The sequence below is a fragment of the Schistocerca nitens genome, chromosome 5 (assembly GCF_023898315.1).
Source record: "Schistocerca nitens isolate TAMUIC-IGC-003100 chromosome 5, iqSchNite1.1, whole genome shotgun sequence".
Lineage (NCBI taxonomy): Eukaryota > Metazoa > Arthropoda > Insecta > Orthoptera > Acrididae > Schistocerca > Schistocerca nitens.
The window spans coordinates 222,735,329-222,751,561 of NC_064618.1; the positions used below are offsets into that span (position 1 = coordinate 222,735,329).

Consider the following 16,233-nt stretch of genomic DNA (forward strand, 5'->3'; position numbering starts at 1 on the left):
TGAAGCCACATTTACCAATCATCGCCAAATGATGCATTATTGGTCTGTTGGTTTCATCAAGTGGAACGTCAGCATTAATGGAGTGTAAGCATGCAATGTGAGATAGTGAACCATCAGCTCAAAGGCCCGTTTTTCAAAGTCAGAACACTGAACACGCACAAGTATTGCAGCCTACTAACAGACCATCTTCTACGGATGCTAGAAGATTTTCCTCTGCAGACTAAGAGGAATCTATGGTGCCAGATTCATGGATGTCCAGCACTTAGTGCACGAAGTACTAAAGTATGTCATCCCATGTAGGCTTTCACGGCCGGCGTCATCATCAGTAAACACTTCCGGGCTAAGTTACCATAGTCGATCTGTAGAACTTCTTCTCCCTGACGTTTCGTTCTCAACTACGGAGAGCATCTTCCGAGATGAGTCGACAACTGGCTGCTAGGAGCTGGGGCCGCCGCTTATATGGAGATCATAGAGGGCGCCACCGCACGTCACGTGGCGTCGATGTGTAGCTATCTCTGGCTATCGTCTGTTTTCTCGATTGCAGGCAATCGATTGTCACGTGATTGATGCAACGTTGACCGCCATATCTTGTCCAATTTTAATCCTTCTTCTTTACGATTAAAATTGTATTGATGTTTGTGGATTTCAATTGCCTCTCTATACATACGTGTATAATAATGCGACATCCTTGCTAGCACGCTTGTCTCACCAAATTTTATTTCGTGATCTCCATCCTTAAAACCATGTTCCGCTACTGCCGATTTGTCGATATGTCCCAAGCGACAGTTTCTTTTGTGCTCCGTCAACCGTGTATTGATGCTTCTTTTTGTAGTTCCTATGTAAACCCTGTCACAACTAAACGGAATTTTATACACCCCTGGGGTGGCTAGGGGGTGACGAGCATCTTTTGTTGATCTTAGGCATTCACTAATTTTCTTAGTAGGTCTGAAAATAGTCTCCACCTGAAACTTGGCTAGTACTTTGCCAATGCGATCCGTGATGTTATGGATGAATGGAAGAAATACATTTCCAGCTGATGGTTGTTGCTGTCTCCTATTTTTAGGCATTTTTCTACTTGGGTGAAGTGCTCGGTTAATCTCGTTTTTTGCATAACCATTTTTCGCAAAAGCCATTCGTAAATAATTTAGTTCTTCTTGTAAGTAGCCTGGTTCAAAAGTATTATTGGCCCTATCCACTAGTGTTTTTATGACCCCCTCTTTTGCCTAGGGTGGTGGTTTGAGTTCTTATGGAGGTAGCGATCAGTATGTGTACCTTTCCTGTAGACCTTATGGCCTAAGGTCCCATCCGCCCGTTTGATAACTGATACATCCAAAAAGTTAAGTTGTCCATTCTTCTCTTTCTCCATAGTAAATTTGATCTTTGGGTTAATGCTATTTAAGTGCACCAGGAAATCATTCAAGTCTTCTTCCTCATGATTCCATATTACAAAGGTATCATCCACATACCGATACCACTTCGAGGGGCTTTTCTTGTCCGACTGCAGTGCTTGATGTTCAAAATATTCCATGAATAAATTCGCAATTGCGGGGCTTAGGGGGCTTCCCATGGCTACCCCATCAATCTGTTCATAAAATTCACCACTGTACTGAAAATAGGTCGAGGATAGACAGTGTTGGAACAAGGCACTATATCAGTAGGGAACATATCGGCTATATGAGAGAGAGCTTCATCAACTGGAACCATAGTGAACAAAGACACTATATCAAAACTGACAAGGATGTCATTAGGACCGACAGTAATTTCCCTCAATTTCTCAATGAAGTGTAGAGAGTTTTTAATATGACTCCCAGTTTTGCCTATGTAAGGTTGTAACAAAGAGGCAAGGTGTCTGGCTAGTTCTTGGGTAGAAGCTCCAATTGCGCTGACTATCGGTCTCAAAGGAACATCAGGCTTATGTATCTTTGGTAATCCATATAATCTCGGAGGATAAGCCTCCGTTTTACAAAGATACTTTTTAACTTCTGTAGGAATGGAAGACTGTTTTATCAAACGATTGGTGTCATTCAGCACATTCGTTGTGGGATCCTTTTTCAACTTCTTGTATGTGCTGGGTTCCAGGAAATCACTGATCTTCTTGTGATAATCCTCAGTATTCATCAAAACAGTAACATTTCCCTTGTCAGCGGCAACTATAATAACATTCTTGTCTGCATTGATCTCCCGCAATGCCTTCCTTTCCCCTTGAGACAGATTGCTGCTGGATGGCTTAGCTTTACGTAATATCCTGGAGGTTTCCATCCTAATTTCATCAGCAGAATATGATGTTAACTGACAAATTCCTGCCTCTATATTAGCAATAATGTCCTCCATAGGAACCTTGGATGGAGTGATTGCAAAATTCCCTCCTTTAGGCAGAACAGAAAGTTCTTCCTAAGGCAATTCCTTTTCCGATAAATTAATAACCGTTCGGGAATTGTTTGGAATCGGTGTTTCCTGTCGACCCTCTTGTAGACGATCAAACTTCTCCTTCTGCCTATTGGAAGACACTTCTGCACTAATCTCCATAGATCTAAATGTTAAACTGTCCATTTTGTTCCAATGACAAAACTGCATAGTATTGCTAATAAGTAAATGAAGATTTAGCAGTTGACTATCACATACCGCCAGTCCTCATTGTGTCTGATGTATCCGCTCACGTAGTAATGCCAGTTCCGTACGAGAATAAATATGGTTAGCTTGTGCCGAATGAAACATTCTTCTCACTTTTAAAAACTTGGGAACTATACCGGTATCACGACAGCGTAGCAGAAAAGTGAGTGAGCAAAGTTGTTGACCTTTCTCCTTGCGTAGGTTCTCCAGTCGTCGTACCCTAGTTGACATTTCCTCCCCGTAGAGGCTCGAATCATCCCATGTAGGCTTTCACAGCCGGCGTCTTCATCAGTAAACACTTCCGGGCTAAGTTGCCGTGGTCGATCTGTAGAACTTCTTCTCCCTGACGTTTCGTTCTCAACTACGGAGAACATCTTCCGAGGTGAGTCGACGACTGGCTGCTAGGAGCTGGGGCCGCCGCTTATATGGAGATCGTAGAGGGCGCCACCGCACGTCACGTGGCGTCGATGTGTAGCTATCTCTGGCTATCATCTGTTCTCTCGATTGCAGGCAGTCGATTGTCACGTGATTGATGCAACGTCGACCGCCATATCTTGTCCAATTTTAATCCTTCTTCTTTACGATTAAAATTGTATTTATGTTTGTGGATTTCAATTGCCTCTCTATACATACGTGTATAATAATGCAATGTCCTCGCTAGCACGCTTGTCTCACCAAATTTTATTTCGTGATCTCCATCCTTAAAAACATGTTCCGCTACTGCCGATTTGTCGATATGTCCCAAGCGACAGTTTCTTTTGTGCTCCGTCAACCGTGTATTGATGCTTCTTTTTGTAGTTCCTATGTAAACCCTGCCACAACTACACTGCCTAAGATCAACAAAAGATGCTCGTCACACCCTAGCCACCCCAGGGGCATATAAAATTCCGTATAGTTGTGGCAGGGTTTACATAGGAACTACAAAAAGAAGCATCAATACACGGTTGACGGAGTACAAAAGAAACTGTCGCTTGGGACATATCGACAAATCGGCGGTAGTGGAACATGGAGATCACGAAATAAAATTTGGTGAGACAAGCGTGCTAGCGAGGACGTCGCATTATTATACACGTGTGTATAGAGAGGCAATTGAAACCCACAAACATCAATACAATTTTAATCGTAAAGAAGAAGGATTAAAATTGGACAAGATATAGCGGTCGACGTTGCATCAATCACGTGACAATCGATTGCCTGCAATCGAGAGAACAGATGATAGCCAGAGATAGCTACACATCGACGCCACGTGACGTGCGGTGGCGCCCTCTACGATCTCCATATAAGCGGCGGCCACAGCTCCTAGCAGCCAGTTGTCGACTCACCTCGGAAGATGTTCTCTGTAGTTGAGAACGAAACGTCAGGGAGAAGAAGTTCTACAGATCGACCACGGTAACTTAGCCCGGAAGTGTTTACTGATGAAGACGCCGGCCGTGAAAGCCTACATGGGATGATTCGACGCCTCTATGGGGAGGAAATGTCAACTAGGGTACGACGGCTGGAGAACTTACGCAAGAAGAAAGGTCAACAACTTTTCTCACTCATTTTTCTGCTACGCTGTCGTGATACCGGTATAGTTCCCAAGTTTTCAAAAGTGTGAAGAATGTTTCATTCAGCACAAGCTAACCGTATTTATTCTCGTATGGAACTGGCATTACTACGTGAGCGGATACATCAGACACGACGAGGACTGGCAGTATGTGATAGTCAATTGCTAAATCTTCATTTACTTATTAGCAATACTATGCAGTTTTGTCATTGGAACAAAATGGACAGTTTAACATTTAGATCTGTGGAGATTAGTGCAGAAGTGTCTTCCAATAGGCAGAAGGAGAAGTTTGATCATCTACAAGAGGGTCGACAGGAAACACCGATTCCAAAAAATTCCCAAACGGTTATTAATTTATCGGAAAAAGAATTGTCTTAGGAAGAACTTTCTGTTCTGCCTAAAGGAGGGAATTTTGCAATCACTCCATCCAAGGTTCCTATGGAGGACATTATTGCTAATATAGAGGCTGGAATTCGTCAGTTAACATCATATTCTGCTGATGAAATTAGGATGGAAACCTCCAGGATATTACGTAAAGCTAAGCCACCCAGCAGCAATCTGTCTCAAGGGGAAAGGAAGGCATTGCGGGAGATCAATGCAGACAAGAATGTTATTATAGTTGCCGCTGACAAGGGAAATGTTACTGTTTTAATGAATACTGAGGATTATCACAAGAAGATCAGTGATTTCCTGGAACCCAGCACATACAAGAAGTTGAAAAAGGATCCCACAACGAATGTGCTGAATGACACCAATCGTCTGATAAAACAGTCTTCCATTCCTACAGAAGTTAAATAGTATCTTTGTAAAACAGAGGCTTATCTTCCGAGATTATATGGATTACCAAAGATACATAAGCCTGATGTTCCTTTGAGACCGATAGTCAGCGCAATTGGAGCTTCTACCCAAGAACTAGCCAGACACCTTGCCTCTTTGTTACAACCTTACATAGGCAAAACTGGGAGTCATATTAAAAACTCTCTACACTTCATTGAGAAATTGAGGGAAATTACTGTCGGTCCTAATGACATCCTTGTCAGTTTTGATATAGTGTCTTTGTTCACTATGGTTCCAGTTGATGAAGCTCTCTCTCATATAGCCGATATGTTCCCTACTGATATAGTGGCCTTGTTCCAACACTGTCTGTCCTCGACCTATTTTCAGTACAGTGGTGAATTTTATGAACAGATTGATGGGGTAGCCATGGGAAGCCCCCTAAGCCCCGCAATTGCGAATTTATTCATGGAATATTTTGAACATCAAGCACTGCGGTCGGACAAGAAAAGCCCCTCGAAGTGGTATCGGTATGTGGATGATACCTTTGTAATATGGAATCATGAGGAAGAAGACTTGAATGATTTCCTGGTGCACTTAAATAGCATTAACCCAAAGATCAAATTTACTATGGAGAAAGAGAGTAATGGACAACTTAACTTTTTGGATGTATCAGTTATCAAACGGGCGGATGGGACCTTAGGCCATAAGGTCTACAGGAAAGGTACACATACTGATCGCTACCTCCATAAGAACTCAAACCACCACCCTAGGCAAAAGAGGGGGTCATAAAAACACTAGTGGATAGGGCCAATAATATTTTTGAACCAGGCTACTTACAAGATGAACTAAATTATTTACGAATGGCTTTTGCGAAAAATGGTTATGCAAAAAACGAGATTAACCGAGCACTTCACCCAAGTAGAAAAATGCCTAAAAATAGGAGACAGCAACAACCATCAGCTGGAAATGTATTTCTTCCATTCATCCATAACATCACGGATCGCATTGGCAAAGTACTAGCCAAGTTTCAGGTGGAGACTATTTTCAGACCTACTAAGAAAATTAGTGAATGCCTAAGATCAACAAAAGATGCTCGTCACCCCCTAGCCACCCGAGGGGTGTATAAAATTCCGTTTAGTTGTGGCAGGGTTTACATAGGAACTACAAAAAGAAGCATCAATACACGGTTGACGGAGCACAAAAGAAACTGTCGCTTGGGACCTTTCGACAAATCGGCAGTAGCAGAACATGTTTTTAAGGATGGAGATCACGAAATAAAATTTGGTGAAACAAGCGTGCTAGCGAGGATGTCGCATTATTATACACGTATGTATAGAGAGGCAATTGAAATCCACAAACATCAATACAATTTTAATCGTAAAGAAGAAGGATTAAAATTGGACAAGATATGGCGGTCGACGTTGCATCAATCACATGACAATCGATTGCCTGCAATCGAGACAACAGACGATAGCCAGAGATAGCTACACATCGACGCCACGTGACGTGCGGTGGCGCCCCCTACGATCTCCATATAAGCGGCGGCCCCAGCTCCTAGCAGCAAGTCGTCGACTCACCTCGGAAGATGTTCTCTGTAGTTGAGAACGAAACGTCAGGGAGAAGAAGTTCTACAGATCGACCACGGCAACTTAGCCCGGAAGTGTTTACTGATGTACTAAAGTATGTCTTCACAAATTGTTTCCAAATCATTGGATTGGATACAGAGGACCTGTACCTTGGCTGGCATGTTCCCTAGATTTGATGCCTGTAGGCTTTTTTCGGTGGGGAAAACTAAGAGACACTATTTACATAGACATACAAATAACTCCATATGCAATGACATGTTACTGAAGCGTGCTCGGACAGCTCCACCAAAATGCTAGCACTTGTGCAGCAGTTCTTTCATACCGGACTCAAAGTGTATTTTGCCACTGTCGGTGGTCATTTTGAACACAATCTGTGATGGTCAGTTGCCACATTACTAGTCAGAATCCACACAACTCTGTGTGTGTGTGTGTGTGTGTGTGTGTGTGTGTGTGCTACCACAGGTATTGTGCAAGTGTCATTGTGGGAACATTTTAAATGTAATATTTCATAAATGACTCCCACTAGACTCCTGCAACAGACACCACTCACACTCTTAATTTAGCCTACTTTAGGTTTGTTAAGGGCAATAGGCACAAAAAATACACTTTCAAAGTATTATTACAATCTGTTAATTGGCTAACAATAAGAACCCTAACTAATAATCCATTCTGTGACAATTGCAACTGCATATCAGTAGCACTTTCCATTATTGCAGTATGTACGGTGCAAGTTTTAGGTGATTCATCCTGTGTGTACAAAAGAAACTGCACAAGAACAAAAAGTAATAAATTCAAAGAACATTAGCAAATCAGTAGGAAACTGTGCAGGTGAGAGACTTAGCAGAAAACCAAAGCTTAGCACTGGCAATGCTCAAAGAGTGAAAGTGTTGAGTGGGAATGTGGGAATTCTCAGGGAATTTTACTTGGAAAAATCTGGCAAATCTCAGGGAATTTCATAAAACTTCAGGGCAATCTGCAGTTTTAACCTAGCATTGAAATTGAATTTTATTCTGTTTTATAAATCACAAATTTTAAAATACTTAATATCTCAAATTGTGTTAACTATGTGAATATCATTCTATGTAAATTATTGGTGTTTAAAAACTGCTTGTGAGTGGTATATTGCTCAGCTAAACAGCTAAAAGGAAAAGAAAAGTCATCATTGTGGTATGCATCTGCACTGCCTGGCTCATCGTTAATTTATCAAGAGCTTCTTGACACCATCTTCCTCCTCACACCTGGAATTGTTGGAGCATTTTTTCCAAGTCTGAGTAGCCACTGTGAAGTGGGAATATTGTAGATGTACATATGATCAGCAACATTTGTAGTACCATTTCATCAATTCTGATAGATAAGTATGAACTCCGATTATGTTCGCTATAGAACTCCTTTTCAGGTACAAAAAACAGTGTTTACACATAAAATGACAATTGAGGAGCTACTTGATTGCGAAGTGGTGGCATATCAGTCACAAAAACTTTACAACAGCTGGAAGAGCAGTGTGCTGACCACATGCTCCCATCCATATCCACATCCGGTTACGCTTAAGGCTGAGGATGACATGGCAGCCGGTCGGTACAATTGGGGCTTCAAGGCCTGTTTGGACAGAGAGAGAGAGAGAGAGAGAGAGTGTGTGTGTGTGTGTGTGTGTGTGTGTGGTGTGTGTGTCATAAACAAATGCAGAATAGAATCTCTAGTAGATGAGATGAAAAGTCTCCATTATTTTAAAAGATGTGAACACTAACTCATTCCCACTCTAGTTCACCCATTCAGTGAAAGTTTACGTAGCTTTCAGTTTGAATTAAAATTCACAGTGTTACCCTACTATAAATCAACTTGACATCAAAAGGGAATACAAGACAGCTGATAAGGATAATGTGGTGGGCTGGCCCAATTCACACACAGGCTGCACTTATACAGAATTTACACATTTATTTAAGAGCATCACCGAGCTGCAATTTATTTACTGTGCAGAAAAACTCTTTGGCTTCATAAAGTTTTCTTTGAATACAAACAGACTATTTTGACCCAAAAACAATTTTATCAAAGAATTAATTTTTTTTTTAATAGTAGAAGCTTTATGAAGAGAAAGCTTACCAAATCCCAAAGCTTTTGTATCCTTTTGAACACGATTGGATTTACAGATGTTTCTGCTACTTGGACATGGGTTCTACATTAACCTATTTAAACAGATTCTAACCTTGCACAGGGTGTGGCCCCCTTAGTGTATGTTTTAACTCAAAACAAATCAAATTTATGTTAAATCGAATGTGTATCAGAGCACTTATTAATATCACATAATCATAACTTTAACCATGATAAGGAGCAACTTGTGATACGCACAACTGATGTAACACATTAATAACATATCAAGTAAATTCAGTCACATTAAAAATTTACAAAATGAATCATATAATAGTTAAGCTAAAACTGCCTTAGGGGCTTTACTTCTTTGCCAAATACCTCGTTCACTCATAGTAATTCAGTGTTGGTCAATCGAATGTTCATGTTACTGTATGATCAAAGGATGCATGCGTTAGCTAAAGTGAAATGACATTCTAGCAGTTCACGTTGAAGGTATAACACAGTGTAAGCACAATGTCTGAATCACTGTAGCAGCTCACAGAATATTCAAAAGGATGTGATGAAGTAAGTTTAAATACAGTTGACAAGTCAAACTGACAAGACTAACCAAATTCAAACTATAACTTCAGTCAGCATCCCCCATTCAATGAGTAATTCTGTTGCAGCACACACCAATTGAGAAGCAGAGTGCAATCATAATACCGTACCTTATGAATGACTGCTGCTGAACACATGATATTCCCCACATTTTTTAGACAATTGCCACAAATTGTGCTGTCCACTTTGTGCTGTCCACTCTTGTGCTCTCCTGCACAAAATTTCGTCAGACACACGCAGTTGAAGCACCAGCGTCCAACAGTGTCCACATGACTCACTCGCCATTCACTGCATGCGCCACGCCAACCTCAGGGTTCAATGTACCGAACCTTCCCCACGGAGGGGGAGGGGGGGATTTTCCCTCTTGTGGTTGGCATAGCAGGAAATACAAAAATGTATGAACAACCAGCACAACATGTTTAGGAAAGGTTCATCTAAATTATCTTTCATATGTGACCGTATACATAGAATATTAATGAAATTAGAGAACAGATAAAGAGTGGCACATTTGTTCTTAGATTTTTCATGTTCATATGAACTGGTACTTATTAGACTGGAACGTTAACAGCATCAGAGAAACAGCTTAAAGTCTCTTAGTCATACCTGGATAACTGACATTTGTTTCTACAAATGAAGCGATAAAAAGCTAACACATTTAATAAGTACAGCTCTGTTTGAGCTCTTGTAAAGTATGGTGTGCACCAATGATCAGTTCTGTGGTTTCAATTACTCATATTATACATAAATGATCTACCCATTGTGCACAATAGCGAATTACTAAACTATGCAAATTGTTGATTGCTGAGAACCTGTGGAATCATCGGGCACAGAATTGTTCTGGCTTCTTACATGTACTGAAAAATTACTTCTAATGTTCTTGCCTAAGCTTTAAACTTTAGTAAAACTAATCCAATGTGCTTTCAAATAAACCACCAACCTGATAGAAAGCAGTGGTCCGTTGTGTCTGATGGTAGTACAGCAATAGAGTTGGGCAATACAGCTGACTTCTGTCTTGGAGACATTGTGTTAATCTTTTACAAAAAAATTAATAGTAGTATTAGCAGCAGCAGGAGTAATAGTAGTAATAAAATAATAATAATAAGAGTAATAAAAAAATAAGAATTGAATATTTTCACAATTTGTGTTCAAGTCAACTCAAATATGCAGAGACTTGAATATGTTTTGTAATACTGTGAGTAAATGAGAAAATAAAGAAATACAACCAAGTCAAAAAGTCTTCAGTACAAATTGATATTTTTTACAAGTAAGTAGGAACAGATGATTTACAATCAATATGTTGTCATAGTCTAATATTGGTCTACACCTTGATAAACATTATCTAAAGGTAAAAATTAGAGTTATTTGCGTAAATATATTGTTTTTAGGCACCTATCGATCATTGTCCTCTGTACACTGAGCTTTGCAATCTGCACAGCCATAAAAAACAGTAACAACACATTCCTTGCCAAATGGTTGGTCACATGTTGCTCACTCATATGAACTTTTCCTTTCTTTGTGAGATTTTTGCACCTGGCAGTGACAATGACTTCCACCTACATCTCATTTCTGTGTAATCTTTGGCAGTTTCCACTATGAGCTTGAGAAGGTTCCTTATTTGTTTGTAGATTACTCAAGCATTCATGCTAGCTATATCTAGAATATTATAAAAAATATCAACAAACCATTGTCTTCATGCAATTTCATTGAATACTTGCCAGTCATTTGGTCAATAATATCTACTCCTGACTTAGTTTCATTCTACAGTGACACTGTCAGGCTCTGACCTCATAATAGTCCCAGTTTGTAAATCAGGATGCAGAAAACAGAATTATTAGCTTCTTTCATGAATTTCTTTGATACACTGTGTGGATCGTATCAGCATTCTTGAAAGTTACACATAGGACCTTGTGAGCTTTCTTCATGCACTCAGGCACTTCAATTCTGATTTTGTTCGTTGTACCAAGCAAGCAAGCTTGTTTGGTTTTTTCCAGATGTCATGCTAGTGAAAGTGAGGTGAAGAAGTTGTTGGAAATAACATTCCTTCCTTTATTTAGATCTTTACCTATAACTTTATTCACTACAAATTCATTAAGATGTTCACAACTAGGACGAGTTTCATATTTACCAATGCATGGGAAAAGATCTAGTATATATTTGGAATGTTTACCGACAGTCATCCAGCATTTCTACTCATACTTGTCGTTTTTTGGAGCCTTGAACTGAGTGAACTGACAGCTACACATGAATGGAGCAACTGCTTATCAGAACAAATGTATGGGCGAGGAGTGTGCAGGCTCTGGCAGCTTGCTATGAATCTCTCCAATACGTCTGACATGTGAATAGACTTGTCATATTTTAGTCGCCGTGACCATATCAAACTCAAAAACCCGGCAGAACATCATGTTTTCCCTGAAGTGATTACACATCATCACAGACTTGTTAAAAAAGGTTGCAGCATTTCTAAGAGTTGACAGGTGTTGGTTCACGTACTGCCTTTTTAGTATTATGTTGTCTCTCTTGGTCCTTTGCTCACATACCCATGTTTTGTTCAGGATCATTTCACATTCTTTTCACCTATCAATTTGCCTCGTAGACTATTTTGTTGTATGCTATTACAGTTCAGTACAATTGAGAAGGTTTCGTATTACAATAATTCTCACATATCCAGTACATAGTGATAGCTACTGAATGTGCTGACTGAATTTTGGAGTTCATTTTCCTCTTTGCCCCTACACCAGCATACACAGTTGAGGATTTACTTTGTTGATGAGTTCTACTGTAGTCTTATATCATTCTTTTCTGTCATGTATTTTTGGTTACATTATTTGAAATTGGTTTTTCAGTGGATATGATCTGCAAGTAATAGTACATGTTAATCACAGCTACATACTACAGTTTTACAGATATTATTTTGTTTTTACACTTTGTTGTGGTTCACATGTTTTATCTCTTATTTGCACAATGATAACCAAGATATTAAGGCTAATTTCAAAAGTTTGCTTTGAGCAATAATGTAGAAATTTTTTATTTATTTTGTTTCAGATTGCTTTGGAAGGTTTACGGATCAGTATCCCACCAGGAATTTCATCACATCTAGCTAAATTGATTAGAATATGTATGAATGAAGATCCAGGGAAGAGGCCAACCTTTGATATGGTTTTGCCTATTCTTGATAAAATGAAACGATAATTGGCACATCATCTGTTTTACAGCACATGTTCAAGTGTTCACCCTATTCAGAATTACTTTGTGAACAGTGGCAGATTCTTTTCTGTATCAGTCATTGTTGCTGGGTTGTGCTGATAAGGCATAGCATCTAACATACATTGACGACAACCATGTTAGCAAAAATTGTGTCACAAAATTACTTTAGTTACTCAAGAAGACAATATAAAATTATAGCATAGCTCCACGTAACGTAATATTCACCAAATTTGTAAGTGGATATGCAGTTGTGACACGAAAGTTTTGATAGCAGTGTTCATATACAGCTGCAATGCAGATGACTTTTATTTTGCAGCAGTTCTATTGTAACAAGGTGCCACAGTATATCACAAAGAAATTTTGAGTAGGACTGAATAGCTATGGGCTGATACACAAAATATTTTGTGTGTGTGTGTGTGTGTGTGTGTGTGTGTGTGTACTCGGGGGGGGGGGGGGGGGGCTTAATTTTTATTCAAATTTGACACAGAGGATAGAGATATAAGAAGTGAGTGCAGTTTCTTATTTTTACATAACCATAAGGTTTCCTAAGCATAATTGCAGAAAGTGGCTTCTTTATTGGTGCTGCTTGTCAGTGATGTTTATCACTAGTCTGATAATAGTGCCTTATTGTACCATAGGTGTATGCCATTGATAGCACATTTATGAAACAAACTACCTAATTTTGCTTAGCATTTTAGAATTTTTATTGCAAACACTGCCATGTATTTTTAGATCTCAGAAGGTGAGTTCTCCAATATAGAAAGTTGATATGCCTTCCACCATACACTTTTCATAGTTTCTATATGAAGTGCCTTGTTTGTGAGGATGTGTTTATATTTACATATCAATTTACCTATGTCGTATCAAGTGACTAATCAAATCTTATGATAAAGAAGGAGCATATTTTTGTTGTTTAGACTTCCATGTACAAACTGTTTGCTAGTAAAGACAGTAATATCACATATTATATTTTAAAACTGGATGTCGAAAGAAATGCGCACATTCTTGTTCTTCCCATAAGTGCCTAATTGAGTGTAACTTAGTACACACAGAAGGCTTGCCAGTAGTCTTATTTTATCATAGTTTTGTCAGTATTTTGTCATTGCTTTTTGTTTTTTTATCATATTAGAATCTCATAAGTTCTTTGTTTATTTAATAATACTCATTTCATTGGTAATGTCATTAACATTTGTCATGCACATAATTCATTTGAATATTTGGATGCACTGTCCCAGTGTCAGCATCAACACGTGATATTAAAGAATAGCAGTATTTCGGATTGTGGAAATGAGGAAAGGCAGCTGCAGGCACATGGTGCAATTTTATGAGCAGTTAATTGTGTCAAACATCAATCAGCTGCAAGTGAGTGGTTGCCTTTTCTCGATTTTGTTTGATGTTTCAGATAATAAAATTGTATGGTTACAGAATATGGACACTTACAGAACCATAAATGCTATCTTCTGTAATTTTCTTACAAAATGAGGCATCTTTTCAGTTATATTACACACAGAGTGTGAGTGTTTTTTAGTCTTGACTTATTTCATCCCCTGTGTTCCTTTCATACTTCAGTCAACAATAAGAGTCAGTAACTTATAGGTTGATATTTTCCGTAATACACAATTTCCTTCAGAAGACATGTTCCAGAAGCTGTTCTGTTGCAGTATGAGAGGTAGTCATTTCATGTGCTCCTAGAGTTTTCACTGCTGTTGTTCATTAAGCTGTATCGCACTTGACACTGATTTATATTATTCACATTTTTTACTAAGTTTATATTTGAGTGGGTCATTTTTCAGTCAGAACGTAGATGTCTCTGTACAGTGCTACCTAATTTATGTTTGAAATGTAGTGTAGCACTAGGACGTTAAGTATAACATCTCTGTAAAAATGAAACTCCATTAAATCTTTAGAATACCCATTTTTTTCCTTCCTCTCCTCAGCTGTGGAAATGTGACTTCCTGAGACAAAAGGCAGTGCATGTTACTGCCTCTTATGCTGTGATATCCAGTCACTGAAACTTCTTCATGTCCTTAATACAAGAAGATACATATTTTCAGATATTTTTAATTGCATATGTGTGTGCATTCATGATAAGTAACAGATCTTAAGTACAATGTTAAACTTACATAAGAATTAAATATTGTGTTTGTTGGTACTTAGATTGTTGCACTTTGGTTTCTGTTTAGAAGCATTATGAGCTTGTGGCTGATATTTTATTTGTCCATGAGCTGATTTGTTTCATCATTTGTGAGAGAATGTTTAAGTAAAACAAGAGTGATTTTGTGTAACAGTAAGAAACTCGAAAATAAACCTTTTGTTTTTAGTTTCAAGTTATTTTTTGTATGCTTTTCACATTCATTTTTTGTATTACATTTTAAATTTCATTTTGTGTTTCTCAAGGCTAAATCCATAGCAGTTCTGTAGTGGAATATCTTACTCATTAAAGGAGTAATTGCTTTACTGAGCATTTGTGACAAATTGAACCATGTGCTGGACTAAGACTTAAATTTGAAATGTCTTTTGTTGGATGTGGAGGATTAGATGCAGTCCAGCACATACTTACCTGATGTCAAGGATATTAATTTCAGCCCATTACACTGGTAAACACATGTTGGCTCTCTTGGGAATGTTTGCTATTTTGTGTCCATTTTTTCCTAAAATTTCTCAGTATCTGCTGCCCACATGCTTGTGTGAAATTATATGTCAGCATTTAGGCAGCTTGCATTGATTGTGTGGAATCTCAAAACGTTGCATTGTAGCATAGCATGTGACATTTTGAAAATTCTTATTGATGGAGATATTGGTGTAGTTCTGGGTATCTTGTGAAGATTGTACGTATAATTTGTCAAATTTCGTTCCACTTTAAATGGCTATTTTTTGTATCTAATAATGTTTATTTCGTTTTAGTATTAAACTCCCTATCTTTGTGTGAATTAGCTGGAGTATTATAATCTTACTTTTGATGTTCTATTTTCTGTTTATGTTGTTGTCTATAAAATATTAATTTATTAATGAAGTTAATTGCTTGAAGAGATGTCTTTATGTTTCTATTTGAAAACACATAATGTATTACCATTGTAACATTTAACATAATTTTGAAGTGTATCATTTCATTGTTATTGTGGATATTAGTTATTACTATGGATTTGTGATGAGTATATTTCCCTCAGTATTTAAACACTAGCCAAAGCTGTACGAAAATTAGACTTATTTTGGGTGAAGAGTGTAGCATTCTGTGGAATCTTACACTTTTTTGGCCCCCATCTATTAATTTAAATTACCTTTGGATCTTTTTATTGACATAGCACAATAAAATAAGGGTTCACATATGACAACATGCATTACAAGTGATACTGTGGATTTCGTAGCTTACAAAGGCTCACTTTTTAGTTTTTCTCCAGAAGCCATGTTTGTTAATTTTTTTGTTACAATTTCAAAGTGAAACATCTAAGAAATAAGTAGAACTTCTGATAAATACTGATTGTGAACACAGATACTTTGTAACCAAGCTAACCTAGTGTTAGCTTTAAACTATATATTTCAGAATCATTTCCATAGTAAATACACATTTAAACTACATGTAATCTTCATTTATTTTAGTTCCTTACATTGCGTGTAGTATCTTAAAAATGGATCCAAATCCCAGAATGGGAGTTAATTCCTGTTTGTTGAGAGTAAATATTGCAGGCACAGTGTCCACGAAACTTATGTCAGATAGAATTCATAATTTCCAAGCAGTACTTCAGACTACAGGTTAAGAATTGGCAATTAGAGCTAAGTTCTGGCAGAAACTAGTTAATACTCTGTTACTTATAGTACAAACTTGTTACC

General features: G+C 38.2%; 1 protein-coding gene across 1 annotated transcript in view; it reads left to right on the plus strand.

Annotated features, from left to right (window-relative positions):
- LOC126259418 (integrin-linked protein kinase) overlaps window positions 1-15,981 on the plus strand; it is a 59,200-nt gene extending 43,219 nt beyond the window's left edge. The window contains exon 9 of the mRNA XM_049956198.1: window positions 12,244-15,981. Within this exon, the coding sequence (XP_049812155.1) occupies window positions 12,244-12,390 (147 nt within the window). The 3' untranslated portion in view covers window positions 12,391-15,981. The remainder of the gene's footprint in view (window positions 1-12,243) is intronic.
- Window positions 15,982-16,233: the final 252 nt, after the last annotated feature.